Raw genomic sequence first — 26,934 nt, forward strand, 5'->3', positions numbered from 1 at the left:
AAAACCTAAATGTAAAACATTAAATTCCTGGAAGAATTTTGGAGAAAATCTAGGTGATCATGGGTATGATCATGACTTAAAATCTAACACCAAAGGCATGATCATGAAAGAAATCATTGGAAAGCTGGACTTAAGACTGAAAACCACTCCGTGAAAGACAATGTGAAGGAGTGAGAAGACCAGCCTTAGACTGGGAGAAAATATCTATAAAAGACATATCTGAGATAGGACTGTTATGCAAAGAACTCTTCAAACTCAACAATGACAACCCAATTGAAAATGAGCAAAGACCTAAACACCTCACCCAAAAAGATATACAAATGGCAGAAAAGCACATGGAAAAATGTTTAACATCATAAATCACTAGGGAATTGCAAATTAAAACAACAGTGAGATACTACTACATACCTGATAGAATGGTCAAAATCCAAAACACTGACAACATCAACTACTCACGAGGATGTGGAGCACTAGGAGCTCTCAGTCATGGCTGGTGGGAATGCAAAATGGTACAGCCAACTTTGGAAGACAGTTTGGCAGTTTCTTACAAAACCAGATATGGTCTTACCAGTGATCCAGCAATTGTGTTCCTTGGTATTTACCCAAATGAGTTGAACAACAAACAGCAGCAGCAGCAGCAGCAGAGAAAAGCAGCTGGACGGTGAAAGTCCTAATCTCACAGCTGTCTGCTCTGGGTCCAACGTGCATTGGGAAGGAAGGGAAGCAAACTACATATGCACACCTGTCAGGACATAATACAGCCATCCGGCCAACAGGACAAGGAGTCACAATTCTTGAGGATCCTTTTGGTTAAACAGATGACAAAGCAGAAGCGTCGCTCCCACACCACATCTGTGAAAGCTGGGGAACAGCATCCATGGAGCAGAAGCCTCTTCTGCTGGGCTTCCAAGTCCCATATGACTGGCTATAGCACCTTCTCTCTTTCCAAGGCCAACATATAATCTGAGACCGCAAACACCTTGAAAATTCACTGCACATGACAATCTACAATGAGACCAAGTGTTAAAGCAAAAATTTATTAAAATCCATTTTATATAGTGTTTTAGAGACAAAAAAATGGAGAGTCCTCAACATTCAGGCCAACTCTATCCTCAGAAGTGCTTCGGGAGAAGACAGATTCCTTTGCCCTTCCCTCCAAAAGATACTTCTGTTTATGCTCCTGAAAATGATGCATCACATGAAGTCAGATTCCTTTGCCCCCCCCCCCCAAAGAATGCTTCTATTTATACCCCTGAAAATGATGCATTTATAACCCCAACTCTCAAGGACAATCCCATTGAGATCCCCAAACCTCTGCAAAGTGAAGAGATATGAGCAGAGAACCTTCTCAGAATAAAAGTGCCTCAGAGGCGTAGTGCAAGAGATACATAACATGGTGACTGCTTCAGAGGAGTGTGCCCACTCCCAGTAGGTGGGCTGTGAAAGAGCCTGAGGGCCCAGCTGGGCAGCCACTAGCTGCGGAGTGTGGCCAGACGGGACTGCATGGCCTCCAGGGCCTCTTCTTCCTCCTCATCTTCTGATGCGGCCATGGCTCCTGAAGGTTCAGGCTCCGGAAGGGCGTCGGTCACTTTACTAGGTGCTTTGCCCAAGGCCCCTGAAACAAAACAGCAAACAAATGAACAAATTATCATTTTAAAGAAGTGGTCCCTTATCCTCTCTGCCTTTTGTACCTGAAGAGCCTAACAAGAAACAGAAAAGGGGCAATAAAACAAGCTGTTCGCGGGCGGATTTGCTCACTGTGACAAAAGTGCAAATGCCAACTTGTGATGATACCAAGGTCATAATAACGGAGGATTCGGGTTTTAAGAAATTTGGTACTGCCACTCTTGTTCTAAATTCCTAAACACTATTGAATACTTAAGTTTCAAGATTCATGAAGATGTTACATGTCTCTCAGTAAAACTAAACTGTTTTTAAACTTCCACAAAAGGTTTTCCTGGAGGAACTAGTCTTTCCCAACAATTTAAAAACAAATAATTAAATAATTTTAAAACAGATAAAAATTAAATCTCACGAATTTTTTTGTTAAACATAAAACCCAAACTCCAGAAGTAAAAATAAAGCTTAAAACTTCATTAACCATTTTTCAGAGATGACTGTTTTTGTTCATCCTCTTTCCAGTCTTTTCTTATAGACATGTTTTTTACACACGAGCATGTATTTCAATAACAAGGCTCTTCTCACACATTATATTGTGAATGTCTTTCCATGTCAATGAACGTATTTCCACACTATCACAGCTATAAAGTATTCCATTAAAACAGATATAATTCAACCAGTATTCTATTAGTATCCATTTAGGTTATTTCAAACTTTTCAATATGATAAATAATGCTACAACAGACTTCCTTGAGTTAAATCTTTCAGCACATCCTTAATTACTAGTTTAAAATAAATTCCCAGAAATCAGTCTGACAGGTTGATGGCTTTTGACAGCTACTGCCTAATTGCTTTCAAGAAAGTCTATAGAAATTTAAGCTCCCCTGGGGCGCCTGGGTGGCTCAGTCAGTTGAGCGACCGACTTCGGCTCAGGTCATGATCTCGCGGTCTGTGAGTTCGAGCCCCGCATCGGGCTCTGTGTTGATGGCTCAGAGCCTGGAGCCTGCTTCGGATTCTGTGTCTCCCCTCTTTCTCTGACCCTCCCTCGCTCATGCTCTGTCTCTCTCTCTCTGTCAAAAATAAATAAAACATTTAAAAAAAATAAAAAAAAATAAAAAAGAAAGAAACTTAAGCTCCCAACAGCAGTGTTGTGAGAGCAGTTTCTCCTCACCATTCTGAAAACTTTAGGAATTTTTAAAACTCTTTGCATTTTTAAAAGATCTTGAAAAATAAGCACAATATATAGCTAACTTGCATAAAGAGTCACTGCATTGCATTTACAGTCATAAAGAAAAAGGTACTAGGTAATTTAGTGAATGCAAGAAGAACGACCATAAACGGAGGAGAGAAAGTCGAAGAGTCTCAGGACATACCTGCTGTGATTTCAAACAGAATTTTGTCAATTTCCATTTCTGCTGCTTCTTCCATTTCTTCCTGATCATCCATACTTTCAAAAGTATCCTCTAACATTTCTTCTATGATGCCAGCCTAAACACAGAAAAAATCACGTCACGTCCCTCAACTGGTAAAAATGTTCCTCACAGAAACATCTGTGGGTCCAGTTCCACCTGAGCTCTAGTGTCTGTAAGTCCAGACCACCCTTTTGACGGTGAACACTCAAGACAGATGGTCATGAGAAACAAGGATGCTGTCTGTCCTCTCTGAAGAAAGGCAATGGCCATAGGGAAACTTCCCAGACTCAGCACCAAGGTTGGACGGGGGCCTCTGTCAATGGAGCCTCTCACAGTAACCCAGATAGTAATGATGGCACTTGGGGAACAACTTGTTGAAAGTGAGTGTGCCCTGAGCTGTCTTGGGAAGCATGAGCCCTAACGTTGCAAGCAGAGTCCGTGAGCACTGGACTTGAAACACAGTGTGAAAGCTGAGTGGAGTCTTAGTGGGCACTATGATAACAAGTACCAAGAGCAGAGTGGGGCTCCACAGAACCCTAAAAAGGCCTGAAGAGTACTTCAGCATGTCCAGGTCACAGCTGCTGGTGTAGGGCCAGTCCAGGGGGTCTGGCAAGGATCAATCAATTCACCAGAGCCTCATCCTCCATTCCTGACAGAATTGATCAGACAGCATTTCTGGACCCAACAAGGTAATGCCCAGACTCTACTGGAAGCCTTGTGCCTGGAAGCCTGAAGCCAGCCACTCAGCCTCCTTTCTCCTCGAGGTAGCAGGGCTCCAGTATGGCACACAAGAAAACTGTGCTCAGGGCGCCTGGCTGGCTTAGTTGGAAGAGCGTGCGACCCTTGATCTCTGTCTGGGTCGTGAGTTCGAGCCCCACACTTAAACAGATAAAACATTAAAAAAAAAAAAAAAAAAAAGGAAACTGTTCTTGAACACTTGCCAACACAGGCCAGACCCGCAGTCTTCCTTGCCAAGCACTGTCCTCAGCTCCCAACTAGGACCCTACTGACTGTTTTTTGTTTGGTTTTGAAGTAAAAGGTCAGAACAGCATCCTCCAATGTCAGAAAGAGGCCCCCTGGGGAGAAGAGGTGGGAAGGGACGGAGAGGCAGAAAGAAAGCAAGGGTTCGGGCTTCTGAGAAGCTGCCAATAGAGAAAAATCCTAACTGCTTTGCCACTTGCAACAGCTGAGCCCCTTGCTTTGTACCTAATCCAGTGATTCAAGGAGCAGAAGATCACCTGTGACAGCTCCAGCTCTGGTTCCCTGCACTCGGCAGAGCATGACTCTCACTACCTACACTGATGCTATCAGATGTAAAAGCAAGCCCTCTCTCCTGCCTGCCTTTGTGCTGCCAGAACACTCAAGTGACTCCTAATAACATGAATCAGAATAACCATATTCTACCCATTCTCAGATCCTTTCCTCTCAACCAAAATGAATAAACAGATTCAATTCAGATTCAATTCAATGGCCTGAATGAATGGATGTCATCTCAGTGCTGGAGGCTACTGACAAGAGGTGCAGTACATGCTGGTTAACTAGTTACACGAGCCTCTTGGAATCCTGACTGTAACAGCCTTCCACATCCTGGAGGCAGAAACTGTTATTCATTCATTTATCCACCTATTCAATCAGCAACCATTCATCAAATGCCTACTCTGTGCCACACAAAGGACAGGGGCTGGGACAAATGGAATGACTAATATCATGTCCCTGCCCTCGAGGAGCTGGGCCCCTACCACAGGCTTCAGTTGGTACTTGGGGATGTATATCCTGGAGTGACCTCAGTAACTATTATCTACTACATGCAGGCCTTCCTCCAAATCTATACTCCTTTCACTATTCAGAAACCACTGTGGCAAAGACCCCAGGTTCTTAAAGGGGCTTCCCCTCAGATCCTAGTGGTCACAAATTTAGAATTTAGCGGGCCTAAAGTCATTCCAAGAATTACCCTGTTATCCTGTTCTACATGGACAGTCATCACAACTTGGGAAAAAAGATCCACGTACCACTTTTAAAGGACACACACTCCTGACCCTGGTCCCTCCTTCCTACTACTGCCCAAGGATTTCTCATCCCAAAGACCTAGGTTCTGAGCTTTATATGTTGCTATTGGTTTTCTCCAGTTCCTCTCCCCTATGCCTCAGAGTCCCGCATATAATTCAAGTTCATAAATGAAATTCCCTAGGAAGAAGAAACGCAATTTCTATGCACAAGCTGAAGTATACAATGTTGGCTCTTAGGTCACAAGTCAAAAGTGTGAAACACACCTGTCTGAGATACTTCCTACCACCATTTCTGAGGCAGCTCAAGCAATAAGGTCAGACATCTGTGCTCCAAGCCCAGATCTGTCACGACCAAGGCCACTTAGGTAAATTACCTGGCAACTTGAAGACTCAATTTCCTCCTGTGTAAAATGGGGTAAAAAAAATATCTCCCCCACAGGGTCACTGGGAGGACTCTATAGGACAGCACGTGTGACGTACCACTGGCTGGCAGGGAACTCAGTAACTGTGCTCTTCTGAGCCTTGTCCCTCCCTGTCTGAAGGCCACCGGTATAGGTCCTCTCCAGGCCCTGATCCTGGGGGTGGCAGGTACTTACTGCTTTCGGTTCTCTGTCTCTCCTCTTCTGGCCTAAAATAGGCGACATTAAACTCCACAGAGTGTGGGCCAAATCCAGTCCACTGCCTGTTTTTGTAAAGTTTTACTTTGACACAGTCATGCTCATTTGTTTATATTATCTATGGCTGCTTTTCTGCTACAAAGCAGAGTTGAGTAGTTACAACAGAAATGTATGGCCCATAAAATATAAAATACATTTTATTATCTAGCCCTTTACAGAAAAGGTTTGCCAATTCCTGGTCTGGAACGACTTCCCTCCCCAGCATCACTAATACTCCCCTGAGGAAGACCCTGGTTTCTTTCTGTCTCCCTGCTCATGTTGGAGCCTGGAAACTCTAGCTCCCTGAATCTTCCACCTCCCTTTGAGCCTTGGGTATACTTTCACTTCTTCTAAGGAACACTGGCAATCTGACCCATCCTCTGCCATGCTCAGTTCAGACAGTTTCAACCAGTGCTAACAGCTGCTCCTCGGTCTTCAAAATAATTTCTGTCCAGCAACAGTGGTCCATCCATTCCCACCCAGCCCCAGCCCCCTGCTCTGCTGGAAGTGACTGCTAACTGTTTGGAATAGGATGCAGAATTGGCCCCAGGTCACCTTCATCATCTCTTTGGATAGCTCCCTCATGGTGGCCTGGATTTCTGGGATCTTCACAAGGCTCTGCATGGCCTTCATCACTTCTGTGCTCTTCTGTAGGGAACCGGCTACTCGCAAAACCGCTGAAAAGGAAAAGGAACAGGATCGTTCAACAGAATGTGACACAGGATTGGGAATAAAGCATGACAATCAGGTGCGCCTAGGTAGCTCAGGTGGTTAAACATCTGAGTCTTGATCTCAGCTCAGGTCTTGATATCAGGGTCGTGAGTTCAAGCCTCGCGCTGCGCTCTGTGGCAGGTGTGAAGCCTAATTAACAACAACAAAGAAAGAGTGATAGTCAAATTATAAGCTATTCTAATAAAAGAGAACAGTAGTAGGTAGACTCCCAAAACTATCTGTGAACCTACATTACTATGCTAGTTGACCAAGAGACGGACTTTTCTAAACCGTACACTTTAGCTACAACAGGTACAAACTCTGAGCATGCACACCATCCGGCTGATGTGGAAAGCAGCCTGAAGGCGTGCATCTGAGCTTTAGGGAAGGAAGCCCGCTAGGAATGACTGTGATACTAGGACAAGTCACACGGGAGGAACAGCTCTAGATCTTGCCAGGGCCACACTGGAAAATACAACACTTTAGGCTATACACAACTAGTGTTCCCCATACACCAGCCTATGGATGGCTGCTGCTCTCTGAGGGCCCTGTCTCTAGTCCTCAGGAAAATAAGAGAAATCAGGATGAGATATATAGTGAGTCTACGTGTTGCTGTATGGCGGTTACAGTTCCTTGCTACGGAAACATTTTCTGTAGTTCGATCATATACACACTTCTATATAAGAAATCACGGTAATAGCAAATGATTATCCCTCTGCCCTGCACCCTACCCACCACCACACACACATCTTTAACATGTCAAAGATATGGCAGCCTTCCAAATCTGTTTTGCAATATCATGAGACTTAAAGTTCTGAGCTGTCCAACAAAACTGGCACAGAGACTGCCTGAGCACTGCAGTGCCTGGCTAAGCTACGAGTTACTAAAAATTTACCCATCTGAATCCAGACTCTAGGCAGCTCTCACATGTAAGGGAAAACAAGAGGCAAGGAAACAAGAGTGACCAGGGAAATAGCTGGGTGACATACACACCATTTTGCGATTTTTCTAAAGGAGTAAGGAAGTTTGTTAGTTGCAGAGAATTCTTCATTTCTCCTTAACATTGGAATGGGGAAGTGAAATACTGATCTATTAAGATTAAGATTAGTATATATTACAGCAGAAATATCAAGAATCTGTATGGCTGAAATAACAAATTATATATGCCATTATAATGATACAAAAAAGTTTTAAAATATTAAAGTTACTATTGGTTATTATAAAAAGGTAAGTGAGGGAAAGAAGGGCAAAAATAAAGTTTATTCCATATAGTTCTTTTTGAACTATAAAGTTTGATGTCTACGCAGGCCCATGTTTTATCCTAATTTACATGCTGAGTTTCCCACAGAGAGTGCTTGAACATGACATGTGTTCAATAAACTTTTTTGAGTTGAATTAGTAAAAAAATAAAAATAAAAAGATGGGAGCTAAAGAAAAAAACTGGTGTGATAAGTATTAAATACTAAAACATTTGTACTTTGAAAAGGGTATGAGTTTCTGATTGTTAAAAGAAACAAGAGAGGTGCCTGGGTGGCTCAGTTGGTTGGGCATCTTGACTCTTGATTTTGGCTTAGGTCATTATCTAATGGTTTGGGAGTTCGAGCCCTGCGTCTCCCTCTCTCTCTGCCCCTCTCCTGCTCTCTCTCTCTCTCTCTCTCTCTCTCAAAATAAACAAACAAAAAAAAAAGAAGAAGAAGAAGAAGAAGAAGAAAAGGAAGAGTATAGTGGGAAAAGAAGAAGCAAAAATAAACTTAGAAATAAAACTAATCCCAAAAGACTTTAATTTGATTGCCAATCAGGATTGGGGGAAGTAGATTTTTAAAAGGCCAATGCTACAATGGAAACTCAAAACAAAGAAAGATGAATATACAAAGAAAAATAAAAGACTAAAAACTAAAATGTACTTTCTATGTTCCACAAGGAAAGAAGCATGTGAGGAAGATAAAAACTGTTTTATAATAATAAGTCACCCCTACAGCAGAATGAGAAGTAGGCCATAAGCTGGAAGAAAATATTTGCAAAAAACAAATGAGAAAGGAATGTTTATCCAACGTATGCAAAGAACTCTTAAAACTCAGTAAGAAAATGGACAATCCAATTAAAAATGGGCAAAGACCTAAACAGATACCTCACCAAAAAAGATGGCAAAAACCCCGCAAACCCCACACGAAAAGATGATCAACATATCATTAGGGAATTGCAAACTAAAACAAGGAGATACCACTACACATCTATTAAAATGTCAAAATCCAAAACACTGACAACACTCAATGCTGGTGAGGATGTGGAGCAACAGCAACTGCTGGTGGGAATGCAAAATGGTACAGCCACTTTGGAAGACAATTTGGCAGTTTCTTACAAAATTAAACCTACTCTTATATATGAGCTCCTTGGTATTTACCCAAATGAGCTGAAACGTACGTCTACACAAAACCCTGCAGATTGACAGCTTTCTTCATTATTGCCCAAACTTAGAAGCAACCAAGATGTTGCTTGCAAAAGAACAACAATAATGGAGCAGATAAAGCGTGGTATATACAAGGGAATATTCAATGTTAAAAAAAACTCTCAAGCCATTAAAAAAATGAAGGTAACTGGGGCACCTGCGTGCTTCAGTCAGTTGGGCATCCGACTTTGGCTCAGGTCATGATCTCACAGTTTTTGAGTTTGAGCCCTGCATGGGGCTCTGTGCTGACAGCTCGAAGCCTAGAGCCTGCTTTGGATTCTGCGTCTCCCTCTTTCTCTGCCTCTCCCCCACCGTGCTCCCTCCCTCTCTCTCTCTCTCTCTCTCTCTCTCTCTCTCTCTCTCAAATAAGTAAACCTTAAAAAAAAAATGAAGGAAATTTACTTACATGCATATTACTAAATGAAAGAAACAAATCTAAAAGGCTTACTTAACACATTGTATCAGTCCAACTATATGACATTCTGGAAAAGGCAAACACTATGGAGACAGTAAAAAGATCAATGGTTGCTTGGGGTGGGAGGGAGGAGTGAACAGGCAGAGCACAGAAGATTTTTTAGCTACACATATTTCACAATAAAAAAAGAATCTCCAAAAAGGTTAGAATGATACAGAAAACAAGAGGTTAGCATTATAAAAACTACCTGACATTTAAAATTAGAAAGAGCAAAGTCACACGGGAAGGGATCATGACAAGAGCCTCATTGCCTGGTTATAGCTCTTTCTGCTAGTCCCTCCTCAGCCCACCGCCAGATCTTCCTGCTGTTTTTCCAGCATTCCAGGCTCCTCCAGCTGCAAGGTCTCTGTATGCTCCTCCCTCAATATGCAGGGCAGGGCCCCACTAACAGCTCTAGAGAGTGGAGACCTAATGGATGGATTTCTTTTTTTAACAGTATGCTTCATGAATTTGCATACCATCCTTCTGCACAGACCATTGAACCTTCTCATTAAAGTCACCATTCTGGTAATATGTGCTGCCCAAGAGAAGACAAGATATCTTTTTTATTTGGAGGTGGACTCATGATTTTATTCCCAGTGCCTTCCATTGTGCCTGACACAGCTGACTCTCAAATGTTGAATAAACCAATGAATGCATTTAGAAGACAACAAGCAAAACTATGATATTCAAACTGGATTTTAAAAAATGTTAAACATATTCACGTCTTAACAGCAAGCAACACTGAGGTGGTTAATAAAGACTCAAATGCCTCTACATATAATGACATATTTAGATCAGAAATGTGTTATTCCTTTCTTGTACTGACCATAAAAATTCCAGAGCGTTTCTTTATGGAAATAAATAAAATCAACCAATTTCATATGGCAAAAAGAAGGGGAGGGACTTTAACAAATAGAAATTAGTTCTCCCCAAATTTTCAATTACATAGAATGATGGCACCTGGGGAACAACTTGTTGAAACTCTCAACTTCTCACTTCCCCTCCTTCCAACTCCTGGCAACCACCAATGTACTTTCTGTGTCCGTGGATCTGACTATTCTAGGCACCTCATGTAAGTGGAATCATAGTTATCTGTCCTTCTGGGACAGGCCTGTTTCACTTAGCATAATGCCTTCAAGGTTTATCCACATTGTAACAAAGTGTCAGCATTTCCTTCCTTCCTTTTTTTTTTTTTTTTTTAAAGTTTGAGAGTGAGAGAGAGTGCGAGCAGGGGAGGAGCAAAGAGAGGGGGAGAGAGAATCCCAAGCTGGCTCTGCATTAACAGCACAGAGCCTGACTTAGGGCTCGATCCCACGAACCATGAGTTCATGACCTGATCAAAAATCAAGAGTTGCACACTCAACCAACTCAGCCACCCAGGCGCCCCATCATTTTTTTCCTTTTAAGGCTGAATAATATCGTGTGTATATATACCACATTTTGCTTATCTATTCATCCTTCAATGGATACTTGGGTTACCTTTACCTTTTGCCTATTGTCAATAATGTGACTATGAACATGGATGTACAAATGTCTGTTTGAGTCCCTATTTTCAATTATTTTGGGTATATACCCAGAGACATTATTTCTGAATCATATGGTAATTCTATTTCCTGTCTCACCTTTGAAACTTTCTCTTAACTTACTCCCCCTTTTAAAGCATACTCATCATCTGTCTTATTCTGCAAGAAGCTGCTGTCAGAAAGCTATCACTTGGAAAGCATCTAATCATAACGTATTAATAGCTGACAAGGCTTAACATGTTACCCTTCACAGGGATATCTGCATTTTAGCTGAAGATCTTGAGGAAAGTGACTTCATCAAATGGTGGCTTTTCAAAGCAACAACAGGCTAGGATAGAAGGGGGGCAGACATTGAGGGCAAGACCCTAATCTTAGGAACTCTCATTATAATATTTCTAGTTTTCTCTTCTCTCATTCCAAAATATAGACTCCTCCCTCCTGCTCTGTCCTCGGTGCCACCCTTCTCTGCTGTATTTAATTTGCCATCAGGAACATCCTACTATAAGGCCTCTCAACAACCTCCCCAGGGCTTCCTCCCACCAGCCTGGTGCCTAAGTACTTAGAAGCAGGGTGATGATCCTCCTGGAGTCAGTCTGGACAGCCCCAAATAGAAGCTCTGTTCTCTCTTTAGGGCCGCTTCCCTTCTCTCAGTTTCCAGTGCCTTTTAATGGCCCTGCATTCTTTTCAGGTTCAAGGTCTTAAAGCATTTCCAGTTTATTTGTACCCTGACTACATCCATTTACTCTGCATCCAGACTAAAACTTCCCAGTGTCCTCTCTTCCATGCATCTCATTTGACTAAGCTACTCAGGTCCTGCCCATGGCCACTCAGGTCCCCCGCCTGCCATCCTGCTGTGCCAGTCCCTTGCTGCATCTACAGTTTGTGCTCACAATGTGCACGGCACTCTACTGCCTACAAAATGGAATGATAAGTCCTTGCTTAACTTACAAAACTGACTCCAAATTACCTTTGGAGCTCTACCTCCCACTGCCCCACTTAATGTGCTCTTGTCAAACTGAAACACGTACTGTTTGCTGAACACAGCCTGAAGTATTTCATCTGTGCCTTTGTGCACCCTAATCCATGAACTGAGATGCCTCTGATTCGCCTCAGAATACTTTTCCTCCAAACTCGTCCTGCAGTTTATCTGTGCCACCCCTACAGCAATCTCAATCTGAGCTTGTCTCTGAAAACCCTTGCTCTCCTGACGGCTGTAAAAACTGTCTTCCTCACCTCCCTGCTCAGCCTCTCCGGCCATCCCTCCTCCATGTTCTCCTGTACCCCAACCTCCCGGAACTTCCTAAATGTGCAGTTCTTCTTGGCCCCAGGGCTCTCCTACGAGCTGCCTGGCACTCAGGTTGGGGCACCCATGTCGTCCTTCAGTATTGTTGGTCCCTGAAAGGAGCCATTCTCCACTCCGGTTCCCTTTTCCAGTCTCCTGGTGCTTATCACAGTTTGCAAGAGAAGTACCACTTACTTGACTATTAAATTTATTATTTTTTAGGTATTTTTATTAAATTTACAGATTAGCTGCTTTCATCCCATACCTAGAGGGCAATGACTGTGCCTATAATGTTGACTATCCCTGGTGCCCAGCAATACATCTGCCACATAATAGGGGCTAAAAAATGGATTTATTAAAGAATTATCATTTCACTCTTGGTAGCTTTGTCTGCCTGAGAAGACTGGGGAAGTTTCTCATGCTGCCTACACTTAATCCAGCCTCCCCACCATCCCCACCCTCTCCTTTTCTTTCTTAAAAAAGAAGAGAGATAGAGAAGAAGAGGGTGGTGAGAAGGAGCTCTGACAAACAGTTCAAGGAACACTAGAACATTTCAGAAAGAAGTGTTCATGAAATAAGAACAGGATGATTTCAAAAAAAATCAGAGAACTCTTCTGTAAATTAAAAGTCAGATAGCCAAAATGAAGAATTTGAGAGAAGAAATGGGAAATAAAGTTAAGGAAATTTCTCAGAAAGTGAAACACAACAACAAAATTGGTGACAGTGATCATATTTTGAGCTATATATAGAGCAATCACCACACACCAGGCGTTGGTTGATAAGCCTCACAACTACTCTATGAGGAAGGTGCTATTATTATTTTCAAAATGGAAAACAGGAAAGGTAAGAAAATTAAAGGATCAGTCTGGGAAGTCTAACAAAATCTTCTGCTTCCAGAAAGAAAGAGAAAATACAGTGGAAAGGAAATGATCTCATGAACACATCCAAGAACTAAAAGACCAGGGAACTGAAGGGACAGCACCCTTGTCTTTTAGGAATCCATGTGGAAATATTTACAGATGAAACTGTGTGGGGTCTTAGGTTCCCCAGGGGGAAATACAAGGGAGTAGATGCAGATACAGATGAAGTAGGACCAGACAAGATTTCTGTGCAGGTGTAGTAATTCTGACATAACCATTAAGACATAAGTGGAGTCACCACACCCCAGGTGACAAAGTCAGGCGTGAAGATAAAAATGTGGAAAGCAGTATTTTGAGGCACGACATTAGATAAGGCCACCTGGGGGAAGAGAGTGAATATGGAAAACAGCGGAGGATCTAGAACGGAGTCTTAGGGCACTCTGACTCATTTAAAGACCAAACGGGGCGCCTGGCTAGCGTGGTTGGTTGAGTATCCAACTCTTGATTTCAGCTCAGATCATGATCCTGGGGTCGTGGGACAGAGCTCCAAGTTGGGCTGTGCATGGAATGCAGAGCCTGCTAGGATTCTCTCTACCTCTGCCCCTCTCCCCACTTGTGCACGTGTGCTCTAATTTAAAAAAAAAAAAAACCAGCAAATATTTTACTTTCCAGTTGTGAGAAAACCACAAATAATATGTATCTGAAACAAACAATAAAATATATTGTTATGGGTATATATTTAAAGGATAACAAGCTCTGACTTCTGTGCAGTACATTCAAGAGCTTCTGCTTACTACTGAAAGTACATGCTACAGGAGAAGAGATTTTTCATGCGGATGATTACCTATGAGCTCTACCTGCTTGAAAAGGTCTTTAGGAATCAGTACACCAGAAAGAAAAGCTAAACAGAAGACAGTGATCAAGTACACTAGTTCCCAGAGAAATGTTATCTGCTGTAATAAGGTAACATTTCTCAAAAATTACAAAGTCTGACAAGGGTTGGTGAAAAGGTATGGAAAAAGGAACTCTCATCCACTGCTTGTGGGAATGTAAATTAGTAAAGCCTCTTTGGAGAACAATTTTGCAATTGTAGCAAATTTCAGCCCACTTATTTTTAACCCAGCAATTCTACTTCTGAGTATAAAATGTTCTAGAGAAACCTTTACACATGGGCAAAAGAGAAAAGACATTCGCAGCAGCACTGTAATAGCAAAATATTGAAAAGAGCCTAAATGTCCATCAGTGGAGGAAAAGTAAAATGTGATACATCCATCTGATGAAACAACATCCACTAGTTAAAAAAAATATGTCATTATGGGTATGCTTCAAAAACACAATGATAAATGAAAAACAACAAGGCAGAATGGTATATACAGAATACCATTTCTACCAACATCAAGATTCATAACAGTGATTACTTATGGGGTGGTTGAGAGAGAAGGGAACTGGGAAGACATATTAAAGGAGTTTCAACTTTAGTAATACTGTTTCTTCTAGCATATAAAACTGAAGCAAATACAACAAAATGTCAAATTGTATTCATTCCGGGTGACAGGTACTTAAACATCTACTATTATTATCCTGTGTACTTTCATCTTTGCAACTGGGGAAACAAAAACGGCTGTGCATACAGAGCTTTATGGGGGGTGTGGGGAGAATAAGCCAGATGTTTTCTAATGTTCACTCAGAAAAGGAAATACCGAAAAAAATTTAAATAAACTCATCAGGGTCACAGCACAGAGCCCGATGCGGGACTCGAACCCACAAACCGTGAGATCATGACCTGAGCCGAAGTCGATCACTTAACTGACTGAGCCACACAGGCGCCCCTGAAAATGTTCGTTAGTGTAAAATTTCTCTGTAATTTCTGAGTCCACACTCAAGTCTAAATATCTAACAGTCATTTGGTGCCATTCTCAAGGAACTATAATTCTGAGTTAGGACTTCTTAATTTAACAGAAATTAAGTTAAAAAACAGAAACTAGGGGTGCTTAAGTGGCTCAGATGGTTAAGCATCTAACTTTGGCCCAAGTCATGATCTTGCGGTCCATGAGTTTGAGCCCAGAATAGAGCTCTGTGCTTGACAGTTTGGAGCCTGGAGGCTGCTTCAGATTCTGTGTCTCCCTCTCTCTCTCCCCCTCTCTCACTCACACTGACTCTGTCTCCCTCAAAAATGAATAAACATAAAAAAAATTTAAAAAACAAACAGAAAACAACTGGATGTAAATTTAACCTATGACTCAAGCTGTCACTGGCCTAGAGACAGATGCATGTGAAAGATCACAACAGTATTACACTGGACAATAAAAGAAAACTAAATTATGTTTATTCTTATTTTAAATATTATAATACATTTTTAGAAATTAAACTGATAGCTCACATGTGTGAATACCCATTACAAGTTTGCAGATTCCTAAGATGTAAGGAAGCATTAGGTAGAGAGCCAGAGATAAGACAGAAAAGGAGGTGGGGTTAAAGCCAAAAATAAACTTGGATTGAGTGATTATCTATCTATCTATCTATCTATCTATCTATCTATCTATCTATCTATCTATCTAAAGTAGGCTTCATACCCAGTGTAGGGCTTGAACTCATGACCCTGAGATCAAGAACTGAGCTGGGATCAAGAATTAGATGCTTAGGGGTGCCTGGGTGGCTTAGTCAGTTATTAAGCATCTGACTCTTGATCTCGGCTCAGGTCATGATCTCATGGTTTATGAGTTCTAGCCCTGGAATTCTGTTTCTCCCTCTCTCTGATCCTCCCCTACTCATGCTTTCCCTCTCTCTGTTTCAAAATAAACAAATAAACTTGAAAAAAAAGAATTGAATGCTTAACTAACTGAGCCACTCAGGAGCCCCAGACCTGGACTATTTTAACATTCTGCCTTGGATGACTCTGCTCTTGGAACAGAGGAAATTCTCTTCTTATTCCTCCAATGCACAGGCTCACTTCTTACTCCTCTGACTCAACTCTCAGGTCACTTTATAACACTGTTCACATGAGGCAGAATATTCTAAGCAAAGCAGATTTATATGCTTATTTTGCCATTATTGCAACAACACTGCGAAAGAAAATGAATCATAAAATAATGATAGTAATAATTATATTTTGCATTTGTGTAACACTCCAACCAAGACAATATAAAGAATAAAAACCAGAGTGGAGTTTGTTCTTCCCATTCAAGAAATCCAGCCAGGACTAATAAAAGTAGCAAGAGCCATCAGCATTAATGAGGAGGCTGCAGATAATGGCCATCTTACCCAGCTGGTTCTTCATCCCCATGAGCACAGAGTTCATGTGAGCTTTGGAAGCATAGAGCTTGCTCACAGCCTTCCTTGACCTGATCATCTCCTTGGCCAAAACTACACAGACGTCTTTCTGGCCCTTCTTGGCAGCATCTTTCACTGACCGTTTTACTTTTTCTTCTTCTCTTTGGATATCTAAATTTAGAACATAAGACAAAACACCAAAAAATTAAGGGCAAACCAGATTTATTGGCATTCAAATCCATTCTTATGGTGATCTAAATGGGTCTATTAAAAGGAAAACAGAGGCACCTGGGTAGCTCAGTCAGTGGAGGGTACAACTCTCAATTTTGAGGTTTTGAGTTCAAGCCCCATGTTGGGTGTAGAGATTACTTAAAAATAAACATTAAAAAAAATTTTTTTTGAGAGAGAGAGACAGAGCACGAGTGGGGGAGGAGTAGACAGAGAAGGAGACACAGAATCCGAAGCAGGCTCCAGGCTCTGAGCTGTCAGCACAGAGCCCAACATGGGCTTGAAAACATTTACTATGAGATCATGACCTAAGCCAAAGTCAGACACTTAACTGAGTCAACCAGGTGCCCCTTAAAAATAAAATCTTAAAAAAAAAACTAAAAAGAAAAACAGAGAGGATGATTTAAACAAAATTAAAATAATTAATGTGATAGGTTTTCATTATTTCCAGAAACAACATTAAAGTAACTTAGGAGTAAACAGGTAAGTAAATCCTATTACATTAGGCAAAATTTCAAAACTGCCTTTCCAAGGCCATTCTAACATTCATTGGTACTGTACTAAGGAACTTTAACCATACTATAAATGAGCTTTCTCTAATAATCAATAATGTTTCTGCAATTATGGGAGTATAATCTCTGTACATTTATTAATGATTTATAAAAACCTGCAACTTGAGGAAAACCCAAACATATTAAAGTATCAAAACATCATCAACCAGAGGTAAGATACGTCTGTATTATATGCTTTATGAACAGCAGAAATACTTTTATTGTGGTAAAACACACATAACATAAATTTGCCATCTTAACCATTATTTTAAGTGTACAGCTAAGTGGTATTAAGCACATTCATTTTGTTGTTAACCATCACCACCATCCATCTCCAAAATTCTTTACAACTTTCAAAACTGAAACTCAGGCTGTGTGCCCAGGGTCATGGGGATCTGTCTCTTGCTTTAACAATGTATGTAGACAGAAAGGCCCTGTACCATTTTTCTAGTTGCACTTGTTGGAATCATCTTCTCTGCCATCCTCCACCTGTGGGATCAGCCAACACCACATTTCCAGCTTAACTCCTTACTGCTATTAAACACAAGTGCCCAGATTCATCTGAAGTATTTCACTGAGGTTCTGAGATTCCTAAGAATTATTCCACCTTCAACTTCCTGGTCAACATTTACCTGTGTACCTCCTATACCTGCCTCTCCTGGGCTTCTATTTCAACTGTTAGAATGTGACTCAGCAGGGCCTGGGTCACTTCCTTCATAAGTGGGCACCTCGCATCTCTTGAAGATGAAAAATCAGCCCCCTCTTCCAGGAGGTGCAGAAGCCGCCTCAAGATCAGTGGGGCAAAAACTACAGGGTTCTAGACAAGAACCTGAAGCAGGCCCCTTGGGATCTGAAAGCCAGGGGTTCTGCCCACGCAGACCCCCCATGACTGAGACTTTTTGAGGAACCATTTCCTGGATGAGGAGGGGAAACTAAGGAGGATGGTGACCACCTGGCTTGCCTGCGCAGGCTGGCCAGCCACTAGGCTGGGCAAAGATCTCTTCGAAAGGCTCACTCCTCAAGCAAGACGGAGTCTGCATAGCCCGGCAGCCTCTGAAGGGATCCCTCTGGCACCCCCTTGGTGTCTGGGCTTCTGCCTAAGCCTCCCCGTGCAGCCACGAGGCAGCTTTCAACCACCCAGGAGCCCCACCCTGACCATGTACCAAATGGAAACAATAATGTTTTTTGCAGCAAAAACAACAAAAAACCTTAAACTCAAACCCATTAATCAATGACATCCCATTCCCTCCTCCCATCACCCCCCCAGTAACCATCATTCAACTTTCTGCCTTTACGAATTTGACTACTCTAAGCACCTTATATAAATGGAATCATAGAGTATTTGTCTTTTTGTGGACTAGCTTATTTCACTTAGCATAACATCCTTAAAGTTCATCTGTGTTGTAGCATGTATCAGAATTTCTTTTTAAGGCTTTCCACTGCATGTATATGCCAATTTTGTTCATTCATGTATCAACAGGCATCTGGGTTGCTTTTAACTCTTAGCTATTGTGAATAATGACACTATGAACATAAGCATGCAAATATCTCTACAAGACCCGTTTCAAATTTTTTGTGTATATACCTATATTACCATAGACTGAGTGGCTTAAAAATCATAGATTTATTTCTCACAATTCTGGAGGCTGGAAAGTCCAAGATCAAGGTGCCAACAACCAATTTGGTTCCTGCTGAGAGCCTACTTCCTGGTTTGCAGACAGTTAGCTTTTTGCTGTATCGTGACATGGCCAAGAGACACAAAAATTCAGTCCACAGCATTCTGCTCTGCCCCCTCCCCCCGCCCCAAATTTATGTCCTTCTCACATGCAAAATGCACTCATTCCATCCCAACCACCTCAAGTGTCTTAACTCGTTCCAGCATCAACTTTAACTTCTCAAGTCCAAAGTGTCATCTAACGCCTGAAACTAATGTAACATGTGAGCCAACTATATTAAAAAATAAATTATATATAAAATATACAATCTAAATTTTTTTTAACGTTTATTCATCTTTGAGAGAGAGACAAACAGAGCATGAGCAGGGAGGGGCAGACAGAGAGGGAGACACAAAATTCAAAGCAGGCTCCAGACTCTGAGCTGTCAGCACAGAGCCTGATGCGGGGCTCGGATTCATGAACCATGAGATCGCATGACCTGAGCCAAAGCCGGATGTCACCCAAGTGCCATATATATACGTAATCTAAATCAGATATGGGTGAGACTCAAGGTATGATTGATCCTGAGGCAAAATTATTCTCCAGTTATGAACATGCAACAGGCATTCCAAAAGGGAGAAATAGGGAAGGAAGGGGTGACAGTCCCAAGCAATTCCAAAACCTAGCAAGGCAAACTCTAGAAGACCTTAAAAGTCAAGAATAATCTTCTTTGACTGAGTGCTCTGACTTTCAGACCCACTGAGGTGGCAATATCACCCTCATACTTTAGTGGGGTACCACCATGCTGTGACTTTCTGTAAAGGCTCCATCCAACCTAAGGCTCTGCTGGGCGCGGGGGCGGGGGGGGGGGGGCATACCACCACGGGTCTACTAGAAGTCCTTCCCTACAGCTTTGATTAAAAGCAGTGTGGGTTACTAGAACCAAGATGGTAGCTCTGATGATCTCTGAATTAGCTTTTGAGACATTCTTTCCTTGAAGAACAGTGCAAGTTTGAAGCCTAATGGTCTGTTTTATTGTCCTGTCCTACAGAATCTAAGTCTGACAGCCTTCGTTCATTCTGACCTGTATCCATCTCCTTCAGTCCAAATTGGCAGTAATCTTGCTGGGGTCACTGAAGAAGTCCATGGTTAACACACATTCTAATCTCTTTATCAAATAGTTGGTCAGTCATACCCTTGTGTCTTCTTCTAAACATGCTTTCTCATTTTTTGCAATATGTACAGATTGAGACTATTCTAAATCTTTAAGTTCTGTTTCCTTTTTGTTTAACGATTCCTTCTTTGAAATAATAAGTGAAGTCAGCAAGGTTGCCTGATAAAATACACAGAAATCAGCTACATTTATATACATTGATAACGAAGTGGCAGAAAGATGAATTAGGGAAACAATTCCATTTACAACTGCACCAAAAAGAATAAAACTCCTAGGAATGAACTTAACCCAGGAAGCGAAAGACCTGTACTCTGAAAACTATTAAAACAATCAATGATAAAAACAATGAAGATGATACAAACAAATGAAAATATATTCATTCCATGCTTGTGGACTGGAAGAATATTAAAATGTCTATACTATACAAAGCAATCTGCAGATTCAATGCAATCCTTATTAAAGTACCAACAGCATTTTTCACAGAACTAGAACAAATAATACTAAAATTTGTATGCAACCACATAAGACCCTAAAAAGCCAAAGCAACCCTGAGAAAAAAGAATAAAGCTGGAAGTATCATAATCCCAGGTTTCAAGATATATTACAAAGCTATAGTAATCAAAACCCTATGCTACTGGCACGTGCGCACGCGCACACACAAACACACACACGACATATAAACAAATGGAACAGAATACAGAGCCGAGAAATAAACCCAAACTTATATGGTCAATATATGACAAAGGAGGCAAGAATATACAATGGGGAAAAGACACTGTTTTTAGTAAATGGTGCTGGGAAAATTGGACAGCTACTTGCAAAAAAATGAGACGATACCACTTTCTAACATCATACACAAAAATAAAGTGGACTAAAGAACTAAACATGAGACCTGAAACCATAAAATTCCTAGAAGAAAACATAGATAGTAATTTTTTTTTACCATGGCCTTAGCAACATTTTTCTAGATAAGACTACTCAGGCAAGGGAAACAAAAGCAAAAATAAATTATTAAGGCTACATCAAAATGAGAGCTTTTGCAAAGGAAGGAAATTGTCAACAAAAAGGCAACCTGCTAAATGGGAGAAGATCTTTGCAAATAATATATCTGATAGGGGTGAATATCCAAAGTATATAAAGAACTTAAACAACATATCAACACTAAAAACACCCCAAAAAACAAAAAACCCACCCCAAACAAACCAATTAAAAAATGGGCAGTAGACCTGAATAGACATTTCTCTGAAGATCACCAACAAACACACAAAAAGATGCTCACCATTACTAATCATCAGGGAAATGCCAACCAAAACCACAATGAGATATCACCTTACACCTGTCAGAATGGCTAGAATCAAAACAACAAGAAATAACAAGTGTTGAAGAGGATGTGGAGAAAAGAGAACCTTCATGCACTGTTGGTGGGAATGTAAATTGGTGCAGCCACTGTGGAAAAGAGTATGGTCGTTCCTCAAAAAATTAAAAACAGAAATACTATTTGATCCAGTAATTCCACTACTGGGTATTTACCCAAAAACAACAAAAATACTAATGTGAAAAGACATATGCACCCCTCTGTTTATTGCAGCATTTACACTAGCCAAGATAAAGACAGAATAGAAAGATGTAGATAATAGAAAGATAAAGATAATAGAAAGATATCTCTTTTGATAAAGGCACTAAATCCCATTCATAAAGGATCCACCTTCATGGCCTAATTACTTCCCAAAGCCCCACTTCCTCCAAATACTATCACACTGGGGATGAGGGCTTGAACATATGAATTTTGGGAGCAAAACAAACATTGAGTCCATAGTAATACTCAAAAGCAGAATTGTGGAATCACATGGTAATTCTATTTTTAACTTTTTTAGGAATAGTCATGCTGTTTTCCACAGCTGTTGTGCCATTTTACATTCCCACCAAAAGTGACCACTGGCTTAAATTTCTCTACATTGTTGCCAACACTTGTTTTCCATTTTGTTTTAATTGATAGCAGCCATCCTAATGGGTGTGAGGTGTTATCTCTTTGCGGTTTTGATGTGCATTTCCCTAATGATCTGTGATTTTGAACATTTTTTCATGTGCTTATTGACCACTTGTACATTTTCTTTGGAGAAATATTCTAAAAGCCTGAAAGTCTATTCAAAACCTTTACAAATTTTTGGATAGGGCTATTTTTTAGTTGTTGAGTTTTAAGGGCTTTATATATATATTCTGGATATTAATCCCTTATCAGATACATGATTTATAAATATTTTCTACCATTTGGTGGGTTACCTTTTTATTGTTACTGTTTCTACTATTACTGTTTCTACTATGTATTTTGAGTCACAAAAATCTTTGATCTCCATAAAGTTCAGTTTGTTATATATTTTTTTTTGCCTGTAGTTTTGGGATCAAATCCAAAAAATCACTGCCAAATCCAGTATCATGATGCTTTTGCCCTGTTTTCTTCTAGGGATTTCAGTCTTAGCTTTTACATTTAGGTCTTAATTTTGAGTTAATTTTTGTATATGGTATTAAGTAGGGGTCCAACTTCATTATTTTGCATGTGGATGTCTAGTTCTCCCAGCCCCATCTGCTGAAAAGACTCTTTTCCCCAGTGAATGGTCTTGGCACCCTTGTCAAAAATCATTTGGCCATATATGGGAGGATTTATTTCTGGGGTCTCAATTCTATTTCATTGGTCTTTATGACTGTCTTCATGCAGGTACTACACTGTTTATTTATAGTTTTGTAGTAAGTTTTGAAATGAGAGAGTGTGAGTCTTCCAAATTTGTTCTTTTTCAAGACTGTTTTAGCTCTTCCCTGGGATTCTATATGAATTTTAAAGTGGATTTTTCTATTTCCGAAAAAAAGTCTTTGGGATTTTGAAAGGGTTTACATTGAATCTGTAGATCACATTGGGTGCTATTGATATCTTAACAATGCTAAGTATTCCAGTCCATGGACACAGAATATCTTTCCATTTACTTAGATATTTAATTTCTTTCAGTAATGTTTTTATAGTTTTCTTTGTACAAGTTTTCCACCTCCTTGGCTAATTCCTAAGTATTTCACTCTTTTTGTTGCTACTGTAAACAGGACTGGTTAAAAACAATTTTTTTTAATGTTTATTTATTTTTGAGACAGAGAGAGACAGAGCATGAACGGGGGAAGGTCAGAGAGAGAGGGAGACACAGAATCCGAAGCAGGCTCCAGGCTCTGAGCTGTCAGCACAGAGCCCGACACGGGGCTTGAACTCACAGACCGTGAGATCATGACCTGAGACGAAGTCAGACGCTTAACCGACTGAGCCACCCAGGCGCCCCAATAGGACTGTTTTCTTAATTTCTTTTTCAGACTATTCACTGTTAGTGTATAGAAATGCAGTTAATTTTTGTATGTTTTATATCCTAATTTGCTGAATTAACTTATTAGTTCTAACAGTTTTGTTGTAGAATCTTTATACACATTAAGATGTTTTAAACACATGAAGATTGTATTATCTGAAAAGAGATAATTTTACTTCTTCCTTTTCAATTTGGATGCCTTTTCTTTCTTTTACTTAATTGCTCTGTTTAGAGATTCCAGTACTCTGTTGAGGAGAGGTAGCAAAGTCAGGCAATTGTTGCGGTGTTTCTAATGGTACAGAAAAAGCTTTCTTTCACCACTGAGTGTAATGTTTGCTGTGGATTTTTCACATATGGCTTTTATTATGTTGAGGTAATTTCCTTCTATTCCTATCAATGTTACCATAAAACGGTGTCAAATTCTGTCAAATGTTTTTTCCATCAACTGAGATGATCATGTATTTTTTCCTTTATTTTATTGATGTGCTATATTACATTGGTTGATTTACATATATTAAACTATCCTTGCATTCCAGGAATCCAATTTTGCCATGGTGAATAATCCTCTTGAATTTTGTCTGCTAATTTTTTTTTTCTTTTCTTTTTTGGTTATTTCTGCATCAGTGTCCATAAGAGATATTGGTCTGTAGTTTTCTTTTCCCATAGTGTCATCTGGCTTTGGTATCAGGGAAATGATGGCCTTATAAAAGAACTTAAGTGTTTTCTTCTCAATGTTTTGGAAAAGTTTGATAAGAGCTGGGGTTAGTTCTTACAATGTTTGGTAGAAATCACCAGGGAATATATCAGATCTAGGACTTTTCTTTCTCAGGAGATTTTTGCTTACAGATTCAATCTCCTTACTAGTTACACCTGTTCAGATTTTCTCTTCATGTTTCAGTCTTGGTAGGTTTTGTGATTCTAGGAATTTGTCCATTTCATCTATATTATCCAATTCATTGGTATACAACTGTTCATAGTACCCCTATAATATATATTGTCAATTTTTTTTAGAATCGTAGTAGCACTCCCACTTTCATTTCCAATTTTAGGCATTTGAGTCTTCTTTCTTTCTCTTTTGTCCTTTTAGTCAGTGTAGCCAAAGATTTGTCAATTTTATTGGTGTTTTCGAAGAACTCACTTTTGATTTCTTATTCTCTATTGTTTTTCTATTCTCCATTTTATTTATCTCTGCTCTAATCCTATTACTTCTTTCATTCTGCTAGTTTTAGGTTAAGTTTCTTCTTTTTCTAATTCTGTAAGATGTAAAGTTAGGTTGTTGATTTGAGTTCTCCTTTTTTAATGTAAGCATTTTTACAGCTATAATTTCTCTCGGAGTACTGCTTTTGCTACATACCATAAGTTTTGATATACTGTATTGTGATTTTCACTGATCTATAAATACTTTCTAGTTTCCCTTATGGTGTGTATGTATGTATGTATGTATGTATGTATGTATGTATGTATCTATCTATCTATCTATGATGCAGATATAGACGTACATATCGTATATATACATATAGGCCCATATACTGTTTTGAGTGTGTTGGGGTATCTGGGTGACTTGGTCAGTTAAGCATCTGACTTCGGCTCAAGTCATGATCTCCCTGTTTGTGAGTTCAAGCCCCACATCAGGCTCTGTGCTGACAGCTCAGAGCCTGCAGCCAGCTTCAGATTGTGTGTCTCCCTCTCTCTCTGCCCCTCCCTTGCTCACACACTCTCTCTCTCAAAAATAAACATTAAAAAAAGAGTGTGTTAATTTCCCAATATTTGTGAATTTTCCAGTGTTCCATCTTCTGACTTCTAATCAACCTTGTGGTCAGAGAAGACACATTATATAACTATATTTTAAATTGATTGAGACTTGATTTTTGAACTAACATATAGTCTATTCTGAAGAATGTCCCATGAGCACTTGAGAAAAATATGTATTCTGTTGTTGGGTATTCTATATAGGCCTATTAGATCTAGTTGATTTATTATGTTATTCAAGTATTCTTATTTCCTTATTATTTTTTTAAGTTTATTTATTTATTTTGAGAGACAGCACAAGCAGGGGAGGAGCAGAGAGAGGGGGAGACAGAGAATCCCAAGCAGGCTCCACACTGCCAGCATAGAGCCCAACATGGGGCTCAAACTCACGAAACTACAAGATCATGACCTGAGCAGAAACTAAGAGTCAGATGCTCAACTGACTGAGCCACCCAGGCACCCCCCTTATTTACCTTATCTGGTTGTTCTATTCACTTTTGAGAGTAGGTTATTAAAGTCTCCAACTATTATTGTAGAATTACTTCCCCTTTTAGTTTTGTCAATTTTTGCTTCATATATTTTGACAATCTTTTCAGGGGCATAGATGTGTATAATTAATTGTTATATCCTCTTATTCTACTGAAACTGTTAATAACATATAATGTCCTTCTTTGACTCTTCTAATCTTTTTGATTTAAAGTTTGTTTTGTGTAAATATAGCAACCTCCACTCTCTTTTGGTTACCATTTCCATGGATTATCTTTTTTTTGTCCTTTCACTTTCAACCTATTTGTACTTTTGGATCTAAAGTGATTAAGTCTCAGGGTCACCTAAGTGGCTCACTCAGTTGAGCATCTCTTGATTTTGGCTCAGGTCATGATTCCAGGTTCATGGGCTCCAGTCCCCTGTTGGGCTCCATATTGAGTGTGGAGCCTGCTTAAAATTCTGTCTCTCCCTCTGCCCCTCTCCCCTATTCGCACTCTCTCTCTAAAGTAAAAGAAAATAAAATAAGTCTTTTGCAGACAGCATAGAGTAGAATCATTTTTTAAAAAATCCATTCTGCCAGGGTGCCTGGGTGGCTCAGTCAGTTAAGTGTCCGACTTCAGCTCAGGTCATGATCTCGCAGCCCATGAGTTCAAGCCCCGCGTCTGGCTCTGTGCTGACAGCTCAGAACCTGGAGCCTGCTTTGGATTCTGAGTCTCCCCTCTTTCTGTCCCTTCCCTCCTCTTGCTCTCTCAAAAATAAAAATAAACATTAAAAAAAAATACATTCTGCCAAGCTCTGTCTTTCAACTAAAGAATTTAATCCATTTACATTTAATTACTGATATGAAGGGGCCTACTTTTGCCATTTGTTGTATTTTTCTGTAGGCCTTACAGCTTTTTCTTTCATTTCCTGCATTAACGTCTTCTTTTGTGTTTACTCATTTCTTTTTTCATAATGGAACTTTTCAAATCCCTTTTCATTGGCTTTTTGGTATAATGTATAGCTATTTTCTTTGTGATTACCATGGATATTACACTTAATATCCTAAAGTTATAACACTAACTTGAATTCATATGAGCTTAACTTCAATAGTACACAAAAACATTACTTGTATACAGCTCTGTCCCTACGCCCATTCAGTTACTGATGTCACTGAAGTACTTTTTCTGTACTGTGAGTTCAAACACATATTTTTTTTTAATGCTCAAGTCTCCTAAATCATGTAGAAAACAAAAACGGATATACAACCAAAGTTACAAAAATGCTAGCTTTTATAATTGTCCATGTATTTACCTTTAACAGAAATATCTATTTTTTGGGGCGCCTGGGTGGCTCAGTCGGTTGAGTGGCCGACTTCGGCTCAGGTCACAATCTCGCGGTCCGTGAGTTCGAGCCCCGCGTCGGGCTCTGTGCTGACAGCTCGGAGCCTGGAGCCTGTTTCGGATTCTGTGTCTCCCTCTCTCTGACCCTCCCCCGTTCATGCTCTGTCTCTCTCTGTCTCAAAAATAAATAA

The 26,934-nt window shown here is 40.2% G+C and overlaps 1 protein-coding gene across 2 annotated transcripts in view; it reads right to left on the reverse strand.

The window, feature by feature from the left end:
• Positions 1 to 1,016: 1,016 nt before the first annotated feature.
• The window catches only part of LOC106978136 (E3 ubiquitin-protein ligase RNF103), a 108,365-nt gene continuing 82,447 nt past the window's right edge, over positions 1,017 to 26,934 (reverse strand). For both annotated transcript variants that reach the window (XM_015075780.3, XM_015075778.3), the window contains 4 exons: positions 16,235 to 16,414; positions 6,250 to 6,371; positions 2,994 to 3,108; positions 1,017 to 1,615 (listed from right to left, as the gene is read on the reverse strand). In XM_015075780.3, coding sequence (XP_014931266.1) covers positions 1,473 to 1,615; positions 2,994 to 3,108; positions 6,250 to 6,371; positions 16,235 to 16,414 — 560 coding nt within the window. In that variant the 3' untranslated portion in view covers positions 1,017 to 1,472. The remainder of the gene's footprint in view (positions 1,616 to 2,993; positions 3,109 to 6,249; positions 6,372 to 16,234; positions 16,415 to 26,934) is intronic.

Source organism: Acinonyx jubatus, chromosome A3 (genome assembly GCF_027475565.1).
Source record: "Acinonyx jubatus isolate Ajub_Pintada_27869175 chromosome A3, VMU_Ajub_asm_v1.0, whole genome shotgun sequence".
Lineage (NCBI taxonomy): Eukaryota > Metazoa > Chordata > Mammalia > Carnivora > Felidae > Acinonyx > Acinonyx jubatus.